This window comes from Daphnia pulicaria, chromosome 9 (genome assembly GCF_021234035.1).
Source record: "Daphnia pulicaria isolate SC F1-1A chromosome 9, SC_F0-13Bv2, whole genome shotgun sequence".
NCBI classification, from domain to species: Eukaryota; Metazoa; Arthropoda; class Branchiopoda; order Diplostraca; family Daphniidae; genus Daphnia; species Daphnia pulicaria.
Window position 1 is genome coordinate 2,152,709 of NC_060921.1, and position 21,286 is coordinate 2,173,994.

General features: G+C 38.7%; 6 protein-coding genes and 1 non-coding gene across 8 annotated transcripts; 1 reads left to right on the top strand and 6 right to left on the bottom strand.

Annotated features, from left to right (window-relative positions):
* Window positions 1–1,109: 1,109 nt before the first annotated feature.
* Window positions 1,110–4,350, bottom strand: LOC124313769 (ribosomal protein S6 kinase alpha-2-like). The gene is made up of 6 exons (XM_046778579.1): window positions 3,990–4,350; window positions 3,399–3,874; window positions 3,062–3,304; window positions 2,758–3,001; window positions 1,481–1,771; window positions 1,110–1,404 (listed from the first exon to the last, which is right to left on the bottom strand). Exons 1-6 carry the CDS (start codon window positions 4,253–4,255, stop codon window positions 1,110–1,112), a joined length of 1,815 nt encoding a protein of 604 aa, XP_046634535.1. The 5' UTR covers window positions 4,256–4,350.
* Window positions 2,754–17,069, bottom strand: LOC124313202 (serine/threonine-protein kinase/endoribonuclease IRE2-like). Of its 2 annotated transcripts, XR_006910681.1 has the most exons (4): window positions 16,686–17,069; window positions 16,134–16,618; window positions 15,595–16,060; window positions 2,754–2,845 (listed from the first exon to the last, which is right to left on the bottom strand). XR_006910681.1 is itself a non-coding variant. In XM_046777997.1 (3 exons), exons 1-3 carry the CDS (start codon window positions 16,952–16,954, stop codon window positions 15,765–15,767), a joined length of 1,050 nt encoding a protein of 349 aa, XP_046633953.1. In that variant the 5' UTR covers window positions 16,955–17,069; the 3' UTR covers window positions 15,066–15,764. The 2 variants fall into 2 exon arrangements, 1 of the variants encoding a protein (XP_046633953.1); XM_046777997.1 differs by lacking the exon at window positions 2,754–2,845 and having other exon boundaries at window positions 15,066–16,060.
* Window positions 7,439–10,901, bottom strand: LOC124313770. Its single transcript, XM_046778580.1, has 11 exons — window positions 10,850–10,901; window positions 10,388–10,770; window positions 9,849–10,312; window positions 9,610–9,753; window positions 9,285–9,499; window positions 8,989–9,145; window positions 8,547–8,755; window positions 8,402–8,476; window positions 8,178–8,326; window positions 7,679–7,841; window positions 7,439–7,597 (listed from the first exon to the last, which is right to left on the bottom strand). Exons 2-11 carry the CDS (start codon window positions 10,651–10,653, stop codon window positions 7,439–7,441), a joined length of 2,001 nt encoding a protein of 666 aa, XP_046634536.1. The 5' UTR covers window positions 10,654–10,770; window positions 10,850–10,901.
* On the top strand, window positions 12,432–14,167 carry LOC124313274. Its single transcript, XM_046778111.1, has 8 exons — window positions 12,432–12,585; window positions 12,673–12,736; window positions 12,831–12,974; window positions 13,062–13,152; window positions 13,230–13,285; window positions 13,374–13,449; window positions 13,518–13,830; window positions 13,918–14,167. The coding sequence occupies exons 2-8, from the start codon at window positions 12,685–12,687 to the stop codon at window positions 14,026–14,028; spliced, it is 843 nt and encodes a 280-aa protein (XP_046634067.1). The 5' UTR covers window positions 12,432–12,585; window positions 12,673–12,684; the 3' UTR covers window positions 14,029–14,167.
* On the bottom strand, window positions 14,276–14,347 carry Trnac-gca. Its single transcript has one exon. It is a non-coding gene; the product is annotated as a tRNA-Cys (tRNA).
* A 483-nt stretch (window positions 17,070–17,552) lies between the features above and the next one.
* Window positions 17,553–19,777, bottom strand: LOC124313068 (serine/threonine-protein kinase/endoribonuclease ire-1-like). The gene is made up of 4 exons (XM_046777783.1): window positions 19,726–19,777; window positions 18,975–19,320; window positions 18,414–18,886; window positions 17,553–18,346 (listed from the first exon to the last, which is right to left on the bottom strand). Exons 2-4 carry the CDS (start codon window positions 19,223–19,225, stop codon window positions 17,664–17,666), a joined length of 1,407 nt encoding a protein of 468 aa, XP_046633739.1. The 5' UTR covers window positions 19,226–19,320; window positions 19,726–19,777; the 3' UTR covers window positions 17,553–17,663.
* On the bottom strand, window positions 19,590–20,930 carry LOC124313357 (putative defense protein 3). The gene is made up of 6 exons (XM_046778244.1): window positions 20,657–20,930; window positions 20,515–20,568; window positions 20,350–20,419; window positions 20,176–20,285; window positions 20,011–20,102; window positions 19,590–19,923 (listed from the first exon to the last, which is right to left on the bottom strand). The coding sequence occupies exons 1-6, from the start codon at window positions 20,768–20,770 to the stop codon at window positions 19,728–19,730; spliced, it is 636 nt and encodes a 211-aa protein (XP_046634200.1). The 5' UTR covers window positions 20,771–20,930; the 3' UTR covers window positions 19,590–19,727.
* Between the last annotated feature and the right edge of the window lie 356 nt (window positions 20,931–21,286).

Sequence of the window (21,286 nt, forward strand, 5' to 3'; positions counted from 1 at the left end):
AGATTGCTCCAGCTTCACTATACTTACGTTCCAATTAATAGATACATTACGAGTAAACTGAGCCTCGGTCAAATCCGGGGAACTTTGGTCTAGCGTAAATTCGAACTCTTTTGGTATTCGCATTTCTGTAGCTTAATCATCTGCCCGTTAAATATTTTATCGTGGGAAATCTGCCCAGTACTTGAAGATTTCGTCATCACGGCGATGCTATAGACATCTGGTGGTGATGTTGCGTCATAAAAGATTGCGTCATCACGGCGACATCTGATGGGCATGTTTGGGCATGTTCCATTTCGGGGGAGGAGCTTGTGTCCGTGACAGACACAGGCTCCTCCCCCCAAAATGTCCGTGACAGACACAGGCTCCTCCCCCAAAAGCTTGTTGTTTTATTATATATAGATAACCTTCAGAACCCTGTAGTATGGTACGTCTTCCCTGATCTTCCCGCTTTCTTGTTGAATCAATATGATTTGACCCTTCAAGCAACAAAACTGGTCTATTGTATAAACCGATGGCCAAAATAGGGGCAGTTGGATGGAAATCTCCGCATCTCGCGTCATTAATTTTCAGCTCCTTTAGCGAGTGCATTTTCGCTTTGAATGAATAACCTATTAACACATATTGACACCATATAGGCTAATAAAATTATTCTGTAATTATATCCCTGACGGTCCGTTGTCAACTGGGTTCATAATTTTATCGTAGGCTTCTACAGGTCTTACCTTTAATTAAATTGTTGCTTATTTTCCCTTCAGTCGCGCAATTATTATTACTGAGTGAATTTTTAACTTCCTTTGCAAATATTCTTTTAAACGGATCACTATCAATCATTTTACGTATAACAGGACTCGCAACATGATCTGAATTCAACTCTGCAAAAATAACAATAATCATTCACAACAGAAGCCGGAAAATTGTATCACAAAAGAAATTAATTCTATTATAATACCTACCATGAAAATTAGTTAAATTGCCCTTTCGAATGTTGTTCTGTATTTGGATGTGGTCTTCCGTATTACCAAACGGATGTATCCCGCCTTGTCACGAGTGAGAAAAACAAAAAAGACGCATCCGCATGGGAAAATATCACTCATTTGGGCTAATACTCTCTAGAGTAGAGCTGCCATCCATAAAAGAGTCCCCTTAAGTCCACTGAAACAATACATACTTCCGGTGCTGATGTGTTTACTCAAACCAAAATCCGATAGTTTCATTTGGCCCGTCATAGAAATCAAAATGTTTTCAGGTTTGATGTCACGGTGGATCACATTTTTCGAGTGAATGTAGTCGAGATCATCAGCTATTTGGTACATGACTTGTTTGTCGGTCGGAAGCGAAGGACTCTTATATTTATTGTTAATAACTTCGCTAAGTGTGCCCGCACACAATTCCAGAAAGATGTATCTGTTTAATGATTACTCATATATGTAAATAAATTTTTAAAAATAATTTAGTTGATTAATAATGAAAATTATATTACTTATAATCTTCACCTTCATCGACTGACAAGATTTTGAGAACATTTTCGTGCTCAAGTTCTATCTGCAACTTGATTTCACGGTCATCTGGGTCCAATCTTTCTAACTCGAGTCTTTTGACAGCAACTTCTTCATCATGATAGGAACCACGAAAAACGATGCCGAAAGAGCCTTTGCCAAGGATATCCTTTTTCATATAACTCTTTTTCGTGTCATCATTAATCAAAGTTATTTGGAACGACGAATTTGCATTGGGTTGGGCCATAACAGTTTCACATTTCACGCGGGCTAGACTTCTTCACGAAAATCACACTTAACTATCCTTCGTGGATTTTTATTTTGAAATCAAAATAATCCTGAATTTTGTAGTTAGAAATTAACGATTAAGAAGTTAGGTTTACTGTACATCAACAGTCAATAAATGTCAGTGAAGTTCTTACCGATGTTATTACGTCCGATGGCGTGCGTGTAAACTTACAGAATAGACTTTTCCCGCCGTTTTATTAATACGTAACTTGAAAAATGATAATGCCTTATCATTATCAACTGCTGAAGTTTTCAACAAGAGATAATATTAGTGTGTAGGCTCTACAGTGTACACTTGTACATAAATTGTGTTTTGTTAGTGTCATGAAATTTACATAAATAAAGGAACAATATTAGGAAACGCCATAACTACCACTTAAGAAAAAATTAAATGTAACGTCGATTTCAATATTATTAAACCAACAATTTTTTAAAATGCCCATTTACTAGTAAAAAATCCTTGATTGTCAAATCATATTTGAAATGTTATCTCTTGAGATAACGTTCTCGAATTTTCCCAAACAACAACAACAGCCAAACACTTGTCTCTCTTTCCAAAGTTTATTACTAATAGCCTACATGTTGAAAGGGCTGTAGGCCTACATTACCCGCATCTCAGACGTCTGAATATGCAAATGATTTGGTTTTTAGGATTATTTTATTTGTGACAAATTTTTTAGAAGCGTTTCGAACAAATAAAAATGATTCCTTCAATCTTCCGTGCATGAACTTTCTCTCTATTAAGTCTACCTTTTATTTATAGTGTAATATCTTAATATGCATGAATGAATAACAAAAAGGAGAGTTGTTACAAAGTTTGCAGTCCCCATACAGGACAGAGTGATGGACAACTTCACTATTTAGTTGCTGTCACTATCCTCTTCATCATCCGAACAAGAAGAATCCTGCTGATGGCGTTTAGGCCTATATCGCTGGTGGTAAGGAGCTCGGTAAAAAATGAGCGACGTTATACATCGGCTGCTGCGGCGGTTGTCGTTGGCCATAGCCACCAAACGATGATCCTCCTGGACAAGGGGGCAGGACCCCAACCGGATCTCCACCTGGATAGCCGTTAAAGCTTACGGGGTACAGTAATGGGTACGGATGAGTTCCGCTCATGGCACTCGGGTTAAAGCCCACAGGAGGCCCGCCAGGGTACATGGAATTGCCAACAGCCGGATGTGCCGGATTCCCTGGGTCATGTCGAATCAAAATTCCTTCAATTACAGTTAGAGATTATATAGAAAAATGGATGAAATTTCACAAATCTCATGCACCTCCTCGTACTTCCATCTTTGCTCTTGCAGCAAAGAAGCTCATTACGTTGGACGGAGGATCTGAGAAATTGTAAAGCGGCTGAAATCCGGAAACTCCCCAGCCGTTATCCGAAGGCCCATCACGCTCGTCTGTAGACACACTTAAGAGCAGTTCCTTCACTTCCGAAAGAGGAATTCTTTTTTCTGGGAGATGCTCAATCATTTTTTGAATAATGGGTGCCGCAAAGTGGCTGGGTTGTAATTCTTTTTTTTTTTTTAAAGAAAAGAAATCATTAACATTATTCAGATGGTGCTGGAAAGATTTATAGTAAAAAAAATCAAAACGGCTATAGCTCACTGTTAATGTTAACTTGTTCATCATCCCGAATATTGACTTGTATGGTGATAGGGTCGTTCGTGTCTCCAAACGGATGGATTCCTCCATCCTTGCGAGTGACAAAAACGAAGAAAAGACAACCACATGGGAACACATCACTCATGGGTGTCGCTTTAATCGACTTGTTATTTCCGATTTGACAAAATTCCGGAGCCATCCACGAGTGAGTTCCTTTCAGCCCACTACTCATAGAACAAGTGTCGCGGGTGCTTATTTGCTTACTAATTCCAAAGTCAGACCATTTTATTCGGCCTGCGTACGAAATCAGAACATTAGCAGGCTTGATGTCTCTATGAATAAGTTTTTGTGAGTGGATATGGTGTAAGCCATTGGCCATTTGATAGAGGACTTTATCATCGGGTGGAAGTGGTGGTCCCTTATACTTCTTTTCAATCACCTCCCCAAGGGTTCCGGCACACAACTCCATGACAATGTATCTGAATAAAACATAGGGTATAGGTTAAATCCGGTTAAATCCAAAAATATTAGAAAGCACGATCGCACGAAGCACGAAGCACGAACGAAATTATGAAAAGGTGTGAAAATATAAACCTGAAATCAAGATCTTGTACAGTTTCGAATATTTGTACAACGTTTTCGTGCCCTTCAGCTTCTAGTTGGTTTTTTACTTCACGATCTTCTTTTACTGTCGACTGATGTTTCAACTGAATTTTCTTAATGGTTACTTGTTTCTCCTCAAAGATGCCAAGATAAACGGTACCGAAAGTGCCACTCCCGAGCACGTCTTTTCTCGAGTAGCTTATTTCGGTACCATCGATTTTTGTGCATGATGAAAGGTTTTTAATTTCGTCAGCCATTATTTAACTCACCACGACACACAATACGCAGTTTGTCCACTTCAGTCGAGAATTTGAAACGTTGTAACAAAGAGGCCGCCTTTTTCTTTGCCGTCACTGTTATTTATCAGACTGTAGCTAACTGATAAGTGATATTGTTATTAGCCACCACCCGCCTATCATTCGTTTAGTCGATTGATAAAAAAAGTAAAATAAAAAATTCAATTTTGGTTTCCCGCCCGTTTTCATTTAACTTGACAAAGTTCATGAAATCATCGCATAATTAAGATAAAATTATTAGATTTCAAATCCATTAAAACAAGTGAAATTTTGGATGCCAAAAAATCAAAAATTCTTTTTTTTAAAAGGGGATCAGTCTCAAAGGCAATTATAATATATCAAAAGATCTGAAGTACCAAGTAAAAATTATTAGTTGAAAAATTATCTTTCCCTAACTTACGCTCAAATAAAGTAAAAAACGCAAGAGGTAAAGGACAAGGAAAATAGTTATCCCCCAGTTCTGATTTTCCTGCCTGTATTTTTAAAGAGGGGGAAAGATAATTTTTCAACTAATAATTTTTACCCCTGTTATTCTAAATAATTATGTAAATAATCCAAAATTTCACTTGTTTTAATGGATTTGAAATCTAATAATTTTATCTTAATTATGCGATGATTTCATGAACTTTGTCAAGTTAAATGAAAACGGGCGGGCAGAGTTGGGAGGAGCGCGCTCTTTTCGTGAGCGCGCTCAGAGCGGCGAGCGAAATCGCTCAAACTGAAAAATGGTGAGCGAGAGCGCGAGCGAAGACCTCCTGAGCGGAAGCTCAATGACTGCAACGCCATCTAGCGGTCAATATTTAAAACTAATTGGATGACGGAATATTTCCAAATGCATACTCTCACTCAGACGAGGCTTCAAGACTATGGCTGATTTTGAACGATTGTGTAAAGAGACAATCAAAGATGGAAACAATAGTAAAGTAGTAAATGCAATGCTAATGCTGGTATTTCTGGAAAAGGGAATGTCTTTCAAAGTAAGCTATATCAGCACTTGATTTCCAGTGCTTCGAAATATAAGCAAATAAAAACACAAAAACAGTTTGACGATCGATTTGATAGGCTACTGGTAAGAATTTTGCAATTAAACTTAAAAGATGAGTTAGATGACGATTCAAAATCGACTATAATTCTCTTTCTTATACAGAATGTCAGAATAACATCATCTCAGATCTTTTGCCACTTTTGACGAATTAATTTTTTTGAAAAAAAAACGGGAATTCCGATAAGAACCAGTAGAATTCATCTTCTAAGTAAGTTGTAATGCAGTTGTAATGCTACATGAAGACGGAAATATACAGATTTCAAAATGGAATTTTTTTGTATGTGAGCGAAGAGCGCGCTCACTTTTTTTTTGGCGAGCGAGAGCTGAGCGCCGCTCACTTTTCAGCACTGAGCGAAAAGCTCTGAGCGCGATCTCAAATCAGTGAGCGACTCCCAACTCTGATTACTACCAAGATTTTGTTCCGAACAAAAATGATACCTGATGATTAACAGCAGTGTTGGTTAGTTGGCGGGAAGCGGGAGTCGTCGGACTGATTTTAAATAACACTGAATTGAACAAATTCGGAACAAGGTACAACTTATAAATTGGCCATCTATTAATCTCTATTAAATCTACATTTTATATACTGTGTCTGATCCACAAGTGTATTACAAAAAGCGAAAAAAAAAAGAATTGTTTTAAAAGTTTGCCGTCCCCAATCAAGAAGGGGGGGGGGGATTGAGAGCTAATAAGGGTTGACATTTTTGGCCATTCCTCACCTGGCCAAATTCGAGACCCACAATGCGGAATATCTGGAACACGTCGACTATACGCCAAACCCATCCACAAAAAAGTAAAATCCAATATTCGCAATTCTTTTTTGTTTCGACTCCGCCCCCCTCTTCCCAGGTTGTTGCGGAATGCCGGAATGGCGTGTGCTGGATCAAATGGTGTTGAATTTTTGTTTGATTCCGCAGGATGGAAGACACGCTGAAATTCAGAGGCGCCATGGAACAATCATCGCAGTCACGCAAGGGTGTGGCAAATGAGTCAAATGACGAGGCCACGCACCAGCAAACGACTCCAGGACTGGAACGTCAGTGAACCTTCCGGCCGGAACCGGATGAACGGCAGCAATACGCAGAAATTGTCGTATCAGACAATGACGAGGGACCAAGTCGTTGCCCAGCAGGCGAGGCGGAAGCACCAGGCCACCGAGTCGTCGTTCTCACTGGGCGGCGGCGGCCAGCAGACGGCCCAGCATCACGAGGCGGACGGATCTCTTTACAAAAAGAGTTTCACGTTGCCGGCCATCGAGCCGTGCCCGGCGGCCGTTTTGCACGTCGACGACAAGTCCAATTACCAATTCACCCGCGAGTTGCACAATCATCGCTTCTACCGGCCAATCATCAACTCGATGGGCTGATGAACGTTAACGGGAAATAATTTTGACAATAAAAACAAATAAAAACTCAAATGATTTAGAGAAAATAAAATTATAGGAATCATCAATTAATTTTGCACCCGTAGGGCGATTGGTAGTGACCTTAACTTTTGACAAGGTATCGACTTATTTTTAATGTATTTTCGTCTCGACTTATTTTCTAAAACCCCAATTTAGAATTTAACTTTTGACTAAATAACGCTAAATAACAATTTTTTCTATCTAAAATTTATTTTATTTTTTATTTAAGAAATTTATTCGTTTTTCGATTAGCGCATCATTTTCCGCATCTGTTTGCAGTGCCACTGGATTGGATTATATTTTTCGTCCGTCCGATGGAGAAATAAAACAACTAAACGAATGAAATAAATTACGATGATCATTTCAAGTCGAAATTGGATCCGATTGGCCATTCGCCACCGGTTTCTTTTTCTTTCGCAATCCTCTCGTGATCTTCAATCTTTGCTTGGAATTTCTTACTGGCCGTCGACGACGTATTCTACGACATCAACCTAATAATATGAGATGTGGTTATAACATATAAGAATGAACTGTAGGTGAATTTCTATAAAGGACGATTTATGAAAATAGAAAAATATCGAAAAATATGCCCGGGGACAGCATTGTTGCAATGGGGTTAAGGGTTATTAAGGCTATAATATTATATTATAAGTTATATTAGTGTTATTAAGTTTAAGGTTCTAAATTTTTTTTTTTAACGAATATCCCATTTGCATACCTTGTAATCGTTTGTGTCGCGTGTCAATTTGTAGTCAGGGACATTCGTAGACGAAGAAGAGGACCCAAGAGAGAACCACGAGAAACGTCCAACCCTAATTTTTTCTTCAACGTCGATGTAAACGGGTTCCCAATTCTGAAATAACGTTGAATATATTTAAATTGTATTACAATTAAATATCACTGGTTCTTTATCCGGCCCGTTTTCTTGTTTTACCTCAGTTGCCCAGATAATCAATTTGTAAATATCCGCTGAACATAGAAACCGAGCGTCGGATGAAAACGACAGCCCCATTACCGATTCTGAATGTTGACAGAGAATTCTCGTCTTTTCCTTTGCCAGCGGGGTCCAAATGACAATCTTCCCCACGCCAAATCCACTGTAAATGAAAATGAAAAATGCGAAATTGCTTCCCTTCCTTCTTGTCCATTCCTTCCGCGGGAAAAATGAAATCCTTTCCTTCAATCTTTTCAATCCCGGGGGGGGGGGGGGGGGAGGGGGTCCGCATCCGGAATTCAATTGCTGATAGATTTTAAAACAAATAAGGGAAAATTCGAAAAAAATTTTGCGCGCGAAAGTGCACGGCTTTTTGTCTCCAACCCGATTCAAAAAAAGATAAATGAATTTACTTTTGGGGAAAAAAATCAAAATGTGGATGCGGACCTCTTTTAGTTCAATCCCATTTCTCCTGAAAACCGTCCATTGATCAACTCACCAAGCCAAAATGAAATTGTCGGCCGATTTCCTGGCCGCGTCCACTCCCGCGTCGTCCCTTTGTTTCCCGTTTAAACACCAAGCAAAACTCCAACAATTGCCATCGAACTTTGTGGTGTGAATGGGTTGGTTGCTGTCCATTGACCAAATCTATACGAAAAAAGACAACAAGTTCAACATGACACGCCCATTACAATGACCAACAAAGAATTTACCCAAATTTACCTTAATCCATCCGTCCCATGAACTAGCGGCCAAACATTTCGTCCGTTCGTCCCATGCCATACCTGATATCGAACCCTTAATCAAATAAAAGAGAATAAATAATCGGGAATGTGAAATGCCATGTCAATGGGTAAACAAAACTCACCATCACGCCTTTATGTTCGAGTCGTTTGACAATTTTGGCGGAAGTCGTCGATTCGTCAATTTCCCAAATTTCAATTCCCTCGCCATCCTGGAAGCCGAGAGCAACTCGATTCTCAGAGATCCACTGGACACTCGTGATCCATTTCTCACATTCAATTGTGAAAAAATGAAATGGCCGTTGCTCGACAGGGCAGGAATTGAAGAAGAAAACTTTTTGAAATGCGTACTAAAAAGAAGAATAAGTTAAAAGTGGGGGAAAAGACGCAGCCATTTTAGGAAAAGGGAGGATGAGAAGACGATTGGCGATTTCTAGTCGAATATTTCGCAGAAACAGGGGGAGATCACATGACGTGATCATTATATCTATTATATTATATCTATATCAGTATATCTGGCACGTGATGGAAACAAATTAGAAATAAAGAAACAACTTACTCCATAACTAAAAGCAGCAAACACGTTTGGCCTGAAGGGATTCCACTTGATTCCAGTCATCTTTTCATCGTCTAATTTCTTTTGAAAGAGAATTTCGCCACTTGGATAACTCCAGCACACGATGACATCGTAATGGAAGATGGTAGCCAATTGGGTTCCTTCCAACTAAAGAAACAATTTAATAATAAATTCTGAGAGAAATCAAGAGTTTAATGTATAAATTAATGATTCAATCTTTTCATAATTAATGCTTCTGGTGTACAGAATTTTAAAATAAAAATGATTGAAACACACAACTCATTACATTCCATTCCACCGTCCTAATGTCCTTTATATGTCCAATTTGAAACTTTTTTTCGTCCTCTTTCCAATTAGAAAAAGGAATGAACGAATTCTCGGCAGAAAAGAAAATAATTTTATCTTCAGCGCCGCAGGCGAGAACTAATTTCTTCGGGTGGAAACGGGAGGCGATATTTCCTCTTCCCTCACGCACTAATCGCGCAATTCTTTTGAACTGACCTGTTATTATATACAAAGTTACAAAATACAAGATTGATTTAAAATATATCAGAGAAAATCTTGATTCACGTGACTCATATAAAATTTTACTTTCGAGACATACTTAATACCTTTAATGAAATTGCTGCTTCTTTTCGCTTCAATCTCTCTCTTTCTCAGTGAATTTTTTATTTCTTTTGCAGAAATTCTGTTTTGCGGATTAAGATCAATCATTTTACGTAAAATATGAGCCGCAAAATGATCTGACTTCAATTCTAATTAAATAGCAACACCTCATCATCATTCATACATAACATTAAAATGGCCGGGAAAATAACAAAATATAAGATAAAGAGAGTAATTCCATTACCTTTTATATTAGTTGGTTCGCCCATTCGAATATTGAGATGTATTTGAACGTGGTCATTCATATCGCCGAACGGATGCTTCCCACCAGTCAAAAGAAAGAAAAAGACGCAACCGCATGGGAAAATATCACTCATTGATGCTGATGATCTTTTTCTAATTTCATCATTCCCACGCATTTCTGGTGCCATCCATAAAAGAGTCCCTTTAGTTCCACTCATGGAACAGGTGTCTCGGGTGCTGATTGATTTACATAAACCAAAATCCGATAGTTTCAATTGACCTGTCACGGAAATCAAAATGTTTTCTGGTTTGATGTCCCGATGGATAAGTTTTTTTGAGTGCATGTATTCGAGGCCATTTGCAATTTGGTACATGGATTCTCTGTGGGTCGGAAGCGAAGGGCCCTCATATTTATTGGCAATAACTTCGCTAAGTGTGCCCGCACACAATTCCAAAAAGATGTATCTGTTGAATCATTACCAAAATGTGGAATAGATTTATAATAAAATAATAGTTAATTAAAATTATTAAAATTTTTACTTGTAATCTTCATCTTCATCAACGGACAAGATTTTGAGAACATTATCGTGCTCAAGATCTATCTGCAGTTTTACTTCACGGTCGTCTGCTGCATCCAATCTTGCCAACTCGAGTCTTTTGACAGCGACTTCTTCATCACGATAGGAACCACGAAAAACGATACCAAAAGTGCCTTTGCCAAGGATATCCTTTTTCATATAACTCTTTTCCCTATCATTATTAATCAAAGTTATTGGGAACGACGAATTTGCATTGGGTTGGGCCATAATAGTTTCACAATTCACGCGAGCTAGACTTTTTCACGAAAATCACAGCAGTTCCAGAGCCATAATGGCTCTGGCAGTTCCTTCGTGGATTTTTATTTTGAAATCAAAATAATAACCCTGAATTTCGTAGTTAGAAATTATTGATTAAGAAGTTAGGTCTACATCAACAGTCAATAAATGTCAGTGAAGTTCTTACCGATGAAGTTACGTTCAATGGCGTGCGTGTATACTTACAGAGTAGACATTTTCCGCCGTTTTATTTGTAACGTAATTGCGTAATTGGAAAAATGATAAGAATGCCTTATCATTATCAACTGCTGACGTTTTCAACTAGAGATAATATTAGTGTGTGGCTCTATAGTATACACTTATATATGCCAATAAAGTTGTATTTTTTAAGTGTCATCAAATTTACATAAATAAAGGAACAATATTAGGAAACGCCGTTCCTGCCACTTAAAAATAATATGTAACGTCCATTTCAATATTATGAAACCAAAAATTTTTTTAAATGTCCATCTACTGGTCAAATCCTTAAGTGTCAAATCATATTTGAAAAATTTTATCTCTTGAGATAATGTTCTCAAACTTTCTCAAACAACAACAACAACCAAACATTTATTATCTCTCTTTCCAAAGTTTATTACCAATAGCCTACATGTTGAAAGAGCTGTATATTACCCGCATCTCAGACGTCTGAAAATGCAAATGATTTGGATGTTTAGGATTATTTTATTTGTGAGATGTTTTGGGAAGCGCTTCGAACAAAAATAAAATTATTTCGATCTTCCGTGCTTGCGTAGTGTTATTTTGTTTAGATGAGGATAATATAAGGAAGAATCTTCTGTTTCTTTTAGCTGAGCTCAACTTCAGAAGGTACCGCCGATGAAAAGAAATGGCCGGGCAAATGAATTGTGTATCCTATACACCCTATGGATCTCAGCAGTTGACTATGTATGCCGCCATTTGGTGCTGAGACCTTTCGAGAACTGCAACTCGTTCAAAGAAAGTTGTGACGGAATGAAGCGTGTGACAGGAACAGAGTCTCCCACCGGAATCGCTATGTGATGTCTTGGTGCCTGAAAAAAACGAAAATAAGTGAGCCCATCATAGCGACACAATATATATGCAAAGTTCCTTTTCTCACTACGTTCCTTCTCACAGAAAGTCTCTGGATTAATAAAATTATTCTGTAAATCGTGAGCCTCATTTGTCAATATCTTATAATCACATTTTTCACGGTATAATCTCAACTGTTCTTAAATGGTTTCTAAATCCTTTTTATTACAATAAATAACCCTATGGTGTGTCCATTTCATGTTATTCGAAAATGATATCACATGGATTTGTCACTAATATATCATGATAGATTCATGATTTGGACATAGATAGGCCTATATGTTTGCCCAATTTAAGGGGGAATATTTTCTCATCAAACCCATGAGATTTTTGTGAGAAACATATCTCATATTCATAGGATTCATATCTCATAGGACAGAAAAATGGGTAGGAGCACAAAAATAGGCATCAAAGTATTCGACATCAAGACACAAAAATGGACAGGACACAATAGAAACGACCGATTTTAATTAGAAAGCTTAATTTGATGGGCGCATAATCAATGAAGCACAATTCTTTCATTAAATTATTTTTATACAACGTTGCATACAATTTCATCATACGATATAACAAATTAAACAACAAACATCACCACAATCATTAAGTAAATAAGACCTGGTGATCTTATATTGTACTCGATATTGTGTAAATAAAAACAACGCAGATAACTCAATTTATCTTTATCTGCTCTCTAGTCTGCTTACGTACATCGAAAGTGGAAAATACAGGTTTTGTTATCTGCTTAGCCGCTGCTATTATATAGTTACATCGATAGACAATCATCAACTCATTTCTCTTCGCGCCATTACCAAGGTAAAACTAATTGCTGTTTATATTTATATTAATTCAAATAATTGCATCACAGTTATTTAATGAAATGAAATGATTATACAATTGCAGAATTACAACAAGATGATGAAATCTTCGCTCTACGCGTTGTTTTCCCTCCTGCTCCTCGCATTGGGTAAATATACAGTAGATGTCCTTGGTTATTTCCTAAACTTAACATTGAGAAATTTCTAAGTTTTAAAAAATCGTTGATTTATTTTAAAAATCAGTTCAAGAGGGAAAGGCAGACGCTTGCACAAACATTGGTGGTACCTGCTTAGATTATACTGCATACAAATGTACGGCTGGTTACGTGTCTGGACTTTGCGCTGGCTCTAACAACATCAAGTGCTGCCAAAATTGCGACGCAACATGTAAATATAATATTAATTAATAATCAATCGGCATCATATCATTCAAATCCTTTGACTAAAAAATGAATTATTGAATTAAATATTCAGGCCTAAGCAATGAGAGTACCTGGTCTCAATCAGATGGCGCATGCACTTCAGCTGGTGGAAGGTGTATGGACAATACCAATTATTGCGCTGGGTACTAAATTATTATAAATATTTGACACGCCTATAAAAATAAAAACAAATTCTTAAAATTCTGCCATCACATTTTAGGACTTACTCTGGTGGAAAATGCGGTGGCCCTGCAACTCGTCAATGCTGCGTACTCCGTAAAAATATGCAAATAATATTTATAAGTGACTCATCAGTGATAGGAATAATAATTCTTATAATTGTCTATTTGCGTACTCTTTTTAGGTACTGGAAGAACAATGACCGAACGTGGTTACACTCTCATTAAATGTTTTGAAGGACTTTGCTTAAACGCTTACAAGTATTGATGAGCACCAGGATTATCTTTAATTATTTAATTGGTGGGCATTCGATTTTAAAAATTTCAAGGGACGTTGGTGGCATTTGGACGATTGGTTACGGTAACACTCGTTGGGAAGATGGCAGGGCAGTTGCAAGTGGAGATACGTGCACAAAGGCACGTTGTGATTCGCTTTTTAATTACTGGGTCGATGAGAGTTTCGTACCGGCAGTGGACGCGGATATTGGCTCACCATCACCGGACGTTAATCAGGTCCAATTCGAGGCTTTAGTCTCGTTTACTTACAATGTTGGAACAGCGGCATTCCATTCTTCCACTTTATTGAAGAAAGTTCAAGCCAATCCTAACGATCCGACTATTCGAGATGAATTCATGAAATGGGTAGGAATTGAGATGCGCATATTTGGCTGCTTTCGATTGTTTTCAGCATAGAATTAAAAACGACTAATGATATCAATCGATTTCTAGGTGAATGTTAACGGTGTACCAGTTCAGGGTCTGATTAACCGCCGCGAAAAGGAAGCAGATTATTATTTCAGTGTTGATAACAGCGTCTGCACAACTGCTGTCAATTGTTAATAACAAATAATAACGAATAATAATTTTCCCACTTATTGATTTATATTCTACCTATCACATTCTAATATGGTAATCAGTGATTAGAAAGCCTAAATTTATTGCTGTGGAAAATATACATTTAGTTTTAGTGCGCAAATCATCACCGGGCGTCATATTTTATAGTTTATAAAATTCAATTCAATAATTCAAATTAAATTTCGAGACAGTAGATCGGATAGAGCTCGATCTGATCTACTGTCCCAAATCAAGGGAACACCCGGGGTTGATCCGGGGACAATCCGATCTGCAGTCGGATGCTCTACCACTGAGCTATACCCCCTGTTAAATAAGAAACCTGGTGATGGATTTACAACGAACCGCTAATCCGCCGCTTTGACAGTCCCGGCGGTTCATCACGCTCGAGTCTCGAAGCGAATTATTTACGGCCAAACTCAACGGGGACGCCTTTAAAACATTTTAAACAACAAAAATCAGGAAGAAAATGATTTTTTTAAAAGAAAATCAAAATGCAAGTTGTCTGTTTCTCAATTGTCGACTCACGCGTATCAGACACGGAGGGAAACAGAAATTTGTGAACAGCAGAGAATAATCATCATCTCTGTTGTCGTAACTCTCTTCAAGTATCGCTCGGTGCGAACAATTGAATCGTTTCCTCTTTTCTATTTTTATTTTTTTTTACGGACGACGACCGAGAAAAGAGAGATGTGATAATAAAATAATGCTCAAGTAACCGGTTTGTGTATCTATTTCCCTTGATAAAATATATATTTTCTAAGAATAAAGGCGAGAGTCGCGAGACTAGCTAAGTTGTAATAAAGAAGAAAATTTGTTTTTGAAATTTTTCCATGTAGTTAAAAATTTGACCGTTAGATGGCGGTGGCGTTTTTATTATTATTATTTTTTTTTTTCGTGGCACTTTCGGCGCGCAATACTTATGTCAAATGATATTTTTAAAATGTTATCTCTTGAGATAACGTTCTCAAATTTTCCCAAACAACAAGAACAACCAAACACTTGTCTCTATTTCCAAAGTTTATTAATATTAGTAGCCTACATGTAGAAAGGGCTGTATATTACCCGCATCTCAGACGTCTGAATATGCAAATGATTTTGATTTTTAGAATTATTTTATTTGTGAAAAAATTTGTTAGAAGCGTTTCGAACAAATAAAAATTATCCCTTCAATCTTCCGTGCATGCGTAGTGTTATTTGGTTCAGTTTGTACTTTCTCTCTTTTAAATCTACCTTTTATTTGTAGTGTAATATATGTTAATATGCATGAATGAATAACAAAAAGGAGAATTGTTACAAAGTTTGCAGTCCCCATATATACAAGACAAAGTGATGGACAACTTCACTATATTTAGTTGCTGTCACTATCCTCTTCATCATCCGAACAAGAAGAATCCTGCTGATGGCGTTTAGGCCTATATTGCTCGTGGTAAGGAGCTCGGTAAAAATGAGTGACGTTATACATCGGCTGCTGCGGCGGTTGTCGTTGGCCATAGCCACCAAACGATGATCCTCCTGGACAAGGGGGCAGGACCCCAACCGAATTTCTAATACCTGGATAACCGTTGAAGCTTCCTTGGTACGGAGTTCCGCTTATGGCACTCGGGTTAAAGCCCACAGGAGGCCCGCCAGGGTACATGGAATTGCCAACAGCCGGATGTGCTGGTTGCTGTTGAGGGTAGTACGGGTAGCAGGGTCCGCCGGGATAATTTGGTAAGTGATGGTTAGCTGCTGATGACGGTCCAGCAGCATACATAGGATGTTGTTGAGGGTAAGGGCTGGAATAATTTCGTCGGTGACTTGGTTCGCTTGGAGCTGAAAGCGGAGCAGGGCACCCAAACACCACAGCAGTGTTCTCTTCCTGGGCTGCATGTAATGTTCTGAGGGCACTTCCGAGCAGAAACAATTTGGGAATATTCCTTGATCTGCTGTTTAACTTGTGTCATAGACGATCGATCTCTTGGATCATGTCGAATCATTCCTTCGATTAGAGTATACTCATTGCATCCAGGATCTAACACTATCAAAATAATGTTTAAAACAAGATTGTTTTTAAGTTTTTAACAAGTTGAAACAGAAAATGTAAATGTTACTTTTGATGTTAACTGGATTGTCACGGAGGATATTGAACTGAATTTCGGTGTGGTTTTTCCTATCTCCAAACGGGTGGATTCCTCCTTTCACATTATTCCGTTGGAGGAAAACGAAAAAGACGCAGCCACACGGGAAGACGTCACTCTTCGATGATACTCTGGCATCCTCTATATTACCACGAAATTCCGGTGCCATCCATATCAGAGTTCCTTTAAGTCCACTGAGGGAGCATGTTCCACGATCGTTGACCTGCTTGCTCAGACCAAAATCCGACAATTTCACGAAACCATCCCGGTAAATTAAAATATTGTCCGGTTTAATGTCGCGATGGATAAGATTTCTCGAGTGGATGTAGTCGAGACCATCGGCTATATGAGATAAAACAATAAGATCAGTCGCAAGATCAGACAGCAGTTTAGGCCCCTTATAAGTTCGGTTGATAACATCTCCGAGTGTCCCAAAACATAGTGGCAGTACAATGTACCTTGAAAACATATACAAATTCGTAAAAAAACGAAACAAGAAAGCGAAACAGGGCTGATGTAGTGTACCTAAATTCTTCATCCTCTGTTGTTGTTATAATTGGTAAAACATTTATGTGTTTCAGTTGCCCTTGCAAATAGATTTCCCTTTTCTCTTTGATGGATGCTGCTGACATATCTTTGAGAACTTTCTTAACAGCGACTTTGTTCCCTTTGAAAAGGCCACGACGAACAGAACCGGAACTACCCTGACCAAGAAAGTCTTCTTTCGATGTCGAGTATGCTATTTCAGTATTGAAAAGGTATGTCCAGTTCGTTTGGCCTCTTCTTTGAGCCATAATTTAAAAGCCAAAAACCAAAAAATGGAAGAGCTTACCTCGACACAAATGTGGAAGTTATAATTTTCTGAGTACAGCGACAATAAAGAGTGATTGGAATGGGTTTTTTTTTTAAATATGCATACAGCTAATCAAAAGAGCTTGTGGTAAAAATTATATCAAAAGTAAAAACAGCTATCGAACAAGCGATAAGCGGAGAGCGATAAGTGATAACAAGTCCGCCAACATTATATGTTGGCAACACTCGATTTTCACTTTAGTTTATTATTTTTAAAAGGGGAAAAAAAATTTAAATTTAATTTCGGGATCCCGCTTATTTTTTTAACTTGACAAAGACGTTTACATTAGCGGTGGATTTCACAAGAGATAATCTTATTTTTAAATCTTCCTTAATTTCCCCAAAAAAAAAACAACAACAACGCCCAAACACTTATCTCTCGTTCCGAAGTTTAGTATAATAGCTATATAGGCCTAGTATAAGGGCTGTACCCGCCTCACATTTTCCAGATTATTTTATTTGTGAGATGTTTTGGGAAGCGCTTCAAAAAAATAAATAAAATTATTTCGATCTTCCTTGCATGTGTGATGCGTTGTGGTGTTATTTTATACAGTGTATATATACCATCTCTCTATTAAGTCTACATTTGATTCAGTGTATCTTAATATGCGCATGAATGAGTCACAAAAGGGAATTGTTACAATAACGTTACTAGTTGCAGTCATCACTATCCCCTGAATCATCCGAACAAGAAGAATCTGGCGGATCTGACTGCAACTTTTTCTCTATCTTCTCCACCATCTTCCTTAACAAATGTTCCATTGCACGGTTGTCTTGAAGCTCCTGTTGACAGGCACGGGCGTATTCTTGCTGATGGCGATTAAATCGCTGGTCGTTATGAGAGACGTAATCCATCGGATGCCGCCCGCCTTGAGTTCCGTATACCGGCTGCTGCTGCGGTTGTTGTTGACCATAGCCACCAAACGATGATCCTCCTGGACAAGGGGGCAGGATACCAACCGGATTTCCACCTGGATAGCCGTTAAAGCTTCCTTGGTACGGAGTTCCACTCATGACACTCGGGTTAAAGCCCACAGGAGGCCCGCCAGGGTACATGGAATTGCCAACAGCCGGATGTGCTGGTTGCTGTTGAGGGTAGTACGAGTAGCAGGGTCCGCCGGAATAATTTGGTTGGTGATGGTTAGCTGCTGATGAAGTTCCAGCAGCATGCATTCCTCCATTCTGTTGGGGTGGACAGCCGTTCTGACGCCGACGGGCAGATTGGACATATTGGCAGATCGCCTGTTTCACTTGCGCTGGAGTTGCTCGATTCCTTGGGTCATGTCGAATCATTGGTTCGATTAGAGTATACTCAATGCATCCAGGATTTAACTCTGTAGACAAATCAACTTTTGAATAGACTTGACAAGTCACAAAATAGAATAGGGAAATGATCATTACTGTTGATGTTAACTGGATTATACTGGACGATATTGAGCTGGATCTTGTTAGGGTCTTTCTTATCGCCAAACGGATGGATTCCGCCGTTCATATTCCGCGAGTGGTATACGAAAAAGACGCATCCGCACGGGAAAACGTCGCTCATCGGCGTCGCTCTGACACGTTCCGTATTACCGCGCATTTCCGGCGCCATCCACAACAGAGTGCCTTTAAGTCCAGCACTAATGGAACACGTTCCCCGGTCGCTGACCGGCTTGCTCAGACCGAAATCCGACAATTTCACGAAGCCATCCCGCGAAATTAAAATATTATCAGGTTTGATGTCGCGATGGATAAGTTTATTCGAGTGGATGTAGTCGAGACCATCGGCTATTTGGTAGAAAATCTCAAGATCAGACGGCAGTTGAGGCCCCTCATAATTTTCTTCGATAACATTTCCAAGTGTCCCAACACACAGTTCCAGGACGATGTACCTTGAATGTAGCAATCAAATTAAATAAATAATAATAATTAAAAAAATAAATAAACTAGCACAAAGAAAATGAAACAGAATTATAGTACCTAAAGTCTTTATCCTCTGTTGCTGTTATGATTGGTAAAACATGTCTGTGTTTCAGCTTCCCTTGCAAACGAATTTCGCGTTCGTCGTTGGACGTTGTGTGTAGCTGAATTTTCTTAATAGCCACTTTGTTTCCACGGAAACGGCCGAGATGAACGGAACCGAAAGCCCCCTGACCAAGTACGTGATCTCTCGAGTATTTGAGATCATCGTCAAGGTATGTCCAGTTCGTTTGGCCTCTTCTTCGGGCCATAATTTAATTACCAAAAAACTAAAAAATGGAAGAGCTTACCTCGACGCAAATGTCGGAGTATTTATCTACTAGCTGCAAGTAGGCCCTATGTACTTCTACGCACAATCAAAAGGATGTGTGATAACAATTATATCAAGGCTATAAAGAAATAAAACTTTGCTATAGATTCAACACGATGCGGACAGCCGATAAGCGGACGGATGATAACAATTATGTTACAAGTGCACCAGTAAAAACGCAGATGACGTTTGTTTTTAAAATGTTTGAGTGACTTTCTTTTGGAAAGTGATGCACATTGTTTCAAAAACTCATTTGTATTGTAAATATGAGAGAGTTACAGCATTTGACTGATATCTAAATTACATTTAGTTTGTCAAATAGCTAAAGCTCGATTTTTCTCCTTACGGCTATAGAAAGCCATACTTATTTACTAGGCCTATCTTCCTTAAAAATTTTTTTGAAAATCACTGGTACATTTAAAAAGAGCTGCGCTTATTTACTTTCAAGGCTGCGGCTGGGCTTCTGGCGTCCAAAACCAAATGCGCCAGACGAAATAGTCGAATACGGTAACCATGGGAACCAATGAGACGCCGCTGCTCGTTTCAGCAGCTCGTGCAACGACAGGATTCCCGACACGGACGAGGGTCGACGCCGGGACACGCAACCAAAATGTGGAGAAATCACGCAGAAACGTGCACCTAAAAAATTACATCCATTCAATTCAATCAGCTCAATCAGGCCGTCCTAATAATAATGTATTAATTTAATTCTCCATCAAATCAAACCTGAATTCAATTTCGCCCTGGTAGTCGGGCGGTGCCTGCCATGTCAATTCTAAATTATTCTTACTCTTGGCATCCCGGTGAGTCAGAGCATTCTGTCGTGCAAATTTACCGAGTGTATAATTAAGCAGAAATAATTATAGGAATATCGTCAATCGTATGTTATACCTGTTCACCTGGGAGACAATCAACCGATCGGGCTTGGTATGGACTATTGATGAATCGGCCCAGCGGTTTGGAAGAAGAGTCTTCAGGATTGACGGCCATAAAGAGAAACCCTGTAAGGATATAAATTTGTTTTTAAATTGAAGACATTTTATCTTATCGATTTATTGATTTAACCCATAAATCCTCCTTTTGGACTCTTGCCCTGTATCGTCACTTTAACAGTCCCGCCCTGCTCGATGGCGTTCTAATTATTTGCGTGGGAATATAAGCGAAAATAATAATGAATTAAGTTCTATTCGTTATTATTTGGAATGTATTATGCGGTTCATATTTCCATACCTGTTGCGGAGTAATAGTGTACGGTGCTGGGCTCGTTTGAGGCGCTGGGCCGTGCTGTCGAATTGAAATTTTAAAATTTGCAAAATGTGACATTAATTAAAGCTGAAACATTTCGGTAGTTTTTGGCTGCTTGAATGTTTACTTGCGGCTCCATGTCGGTGCAGGCTTCCGGTGGAGCCCCTCGCATATAGGCATCCACATTCTGGCTGAATTCCGCCAGTAAAATCAGAATCACTAGCTTCGCGAATGGAGACATTTTAAAATTCAACAGCTGAGACACTCAACCGCCATTTGGAGGGCCAACAATTTGGAACAGCAACTAACTATTAACTGAATGCCATTATAGGAGAAGGACTCTCCTTTTCTCCAGCATGTGGGTATGGACCGGATAACCCAACTGCAGATGGTAGACTACGTGATGTCGATAAGTCGTCCGATTTCCAGTCAAGACCATCGCAGAGGTCAAAGATCAACAACACACCAGATAAGAAAACGAACTGCGGTAATGTATTCCTCGTCACAAGACAAAAATCTTTTACTTCATTCCTTTTTTTCTTTTCAATGTCATTTTAGACATTTAAAAAAAAAAAAAAATATCGCTACAAACAACACGAACACCAGCTGTAGAATTTTTAAAATTTTGTTCAACATGATGAAAGAATTATTTCAAAGCCATTTGGCTGTAGCGACAATTTTGTCTATATTATTTAAAAGTTCGCTACCCAAATTGTCTAATAGCGGACAAACAAACTCTCAGCCATTCTGTCATTCA

What these genes read in the sequence shown, in the direction of transcription:
- LOC124313770 (XM_046778580.1), bottom strand. Translation starts at nt 10,653, where the DNA reads ATGGCCCAACCCAATGCAAATTCGTCGTTCCCAATAACTTTGATTAAT. An exon ending in TTAGGACGGTGGAATGGAAT is followed by an intron (nt 9,146 to 9,284) that starts GTAATGAGTTGT and finishes TTGTTTCTTTAG; the next exon opens with TTGGAAGGAACCCAATTGGC. An exon ending in TGATTATCTGGGCAACTGAG is followed by an intron (nt 7,598 to 7,678) that starts GTAAAACAAGAA and finishes ACGTTATTTCAG; the next exon opens with AATTGGGAACCCGTTTACAT.
- LOC124313202 (XM_046777997.1), bottom strand. Translation starts at nt 16,954, where the DNA reads ATGGCTCAAAGAAGAGGCCAAACGAACTGGACATACCTTTTCAATACT. An exon ending in ACAGAGGATGAAGAATTTAG is followed by an intron (nt 16,619 to 16,685) that starts GTACACTACATC and finishes TATGTTTTCAAG; the next exon opens with GTACATTGTACTGCCACTAT. An exon ending in CAATCCAGTTAACATCAAAA is followed by an intron (nt 16,061 to 16,133) that starts GTAACATTTACA and finishes TTATTTTGATAG; the next exon opens with TGTTAGATCCTGGATGCAAT.
- LOC124313274 (XM_046778111.1), top strand. Translation starts at nt 12,685, where the DNA reads ATGATGAAATCTTCGCTCTACGCGTTGTTTTCCCTCCTGCTCCTCGCA. An exon ending in CCTCCTGCTCCTCGCATTGG is followed by an intron (nt 12,737 to 12,830) that starts GTAAATATACAG and finishes TTTAAAAATCAG; the next exon opens with TTCAAGAGGGAAAGGCAGAC. An exon ending in GAGATGAATTCATGAAATGG is followed by an intron (nt 13,831 to 13,917) that starts GTAGGAATTGAG and finishes ATCGATTTCTAG; the next exon opens with GTGAATGTTAACGGTGTACC.
- LOC124313769 (XM_046778579.1), bottom strand. Translation starts at nt 4,255, where the DNA reads ATGGCTGACGAAATTAAAAACCTTTCATCATGCACAAAAATCGATGGT. An exon ending in TGAACAAGTTAACATTAACA is followed by an intron (nt 3,305 to 3,398) that starts GTGAGCTATAGC and finishes AAAAAAAAAAAG; the next exon opens with AATTACAACCCAGCCACTTT. An exon ending in AAAGATGGAAGTACGAGGAG is followed by an intron (nt 3,002 to 3,061) that starts GTGCATGAGATT and finishes CTGTAATTGAAG; the next exon opens with GAATTTTGATTCGACATGAC.
- LOC124313357 (XM_046778244.1), bottom strand. Translation starts at nt 20,770, where the DNA reads ATGTCTCCATTCGCGAAGCTAGTGATTCTGATTTTACTGGCGGAATTC. An exon ending in GCACCGACATGGAGCCGCAA is followed by an intron (nt 20,569 to 20,656) that starts GTAAACATTCAA and finishes TCAATTCGACAG; the next exon opens with CACGGCCCAGCGCCTCAAAC. An exon ending in ACACTATTACTCCGCAACAG is followed by an intron (nt 20,420 to 20,514) that starts GTATGGAAATAT and finishes GCAAATAATTAG; the next exon opens with AACGCCATCGAGCAGGGCGG.
- LOC124313068 (XM_046777783.1), bottom strand. Translation starts at nt 19,225, where the DNA reads ATGGCCCGAAGAAGAGGCCAAACGAACTGGACATACCTTGACGATGAT. An exon ending in ACAGAGGATAAAGACTTTAG is followed by an intron (nt 18,887 to 18,974) that starts GTACTATAATTC and finishes GCTACATTCAAG; the next exon opens with GTACATCGTCCTGGAACTGT. An exon ending in TAATCCAGTTAACATCAACA is followed by an intron (nt 18,347 to 18,413) that starts GTAATGATCATT and finishes ATTTGTCTACAG; the next exon opens with AGTTAAATCCTGGATGCATT.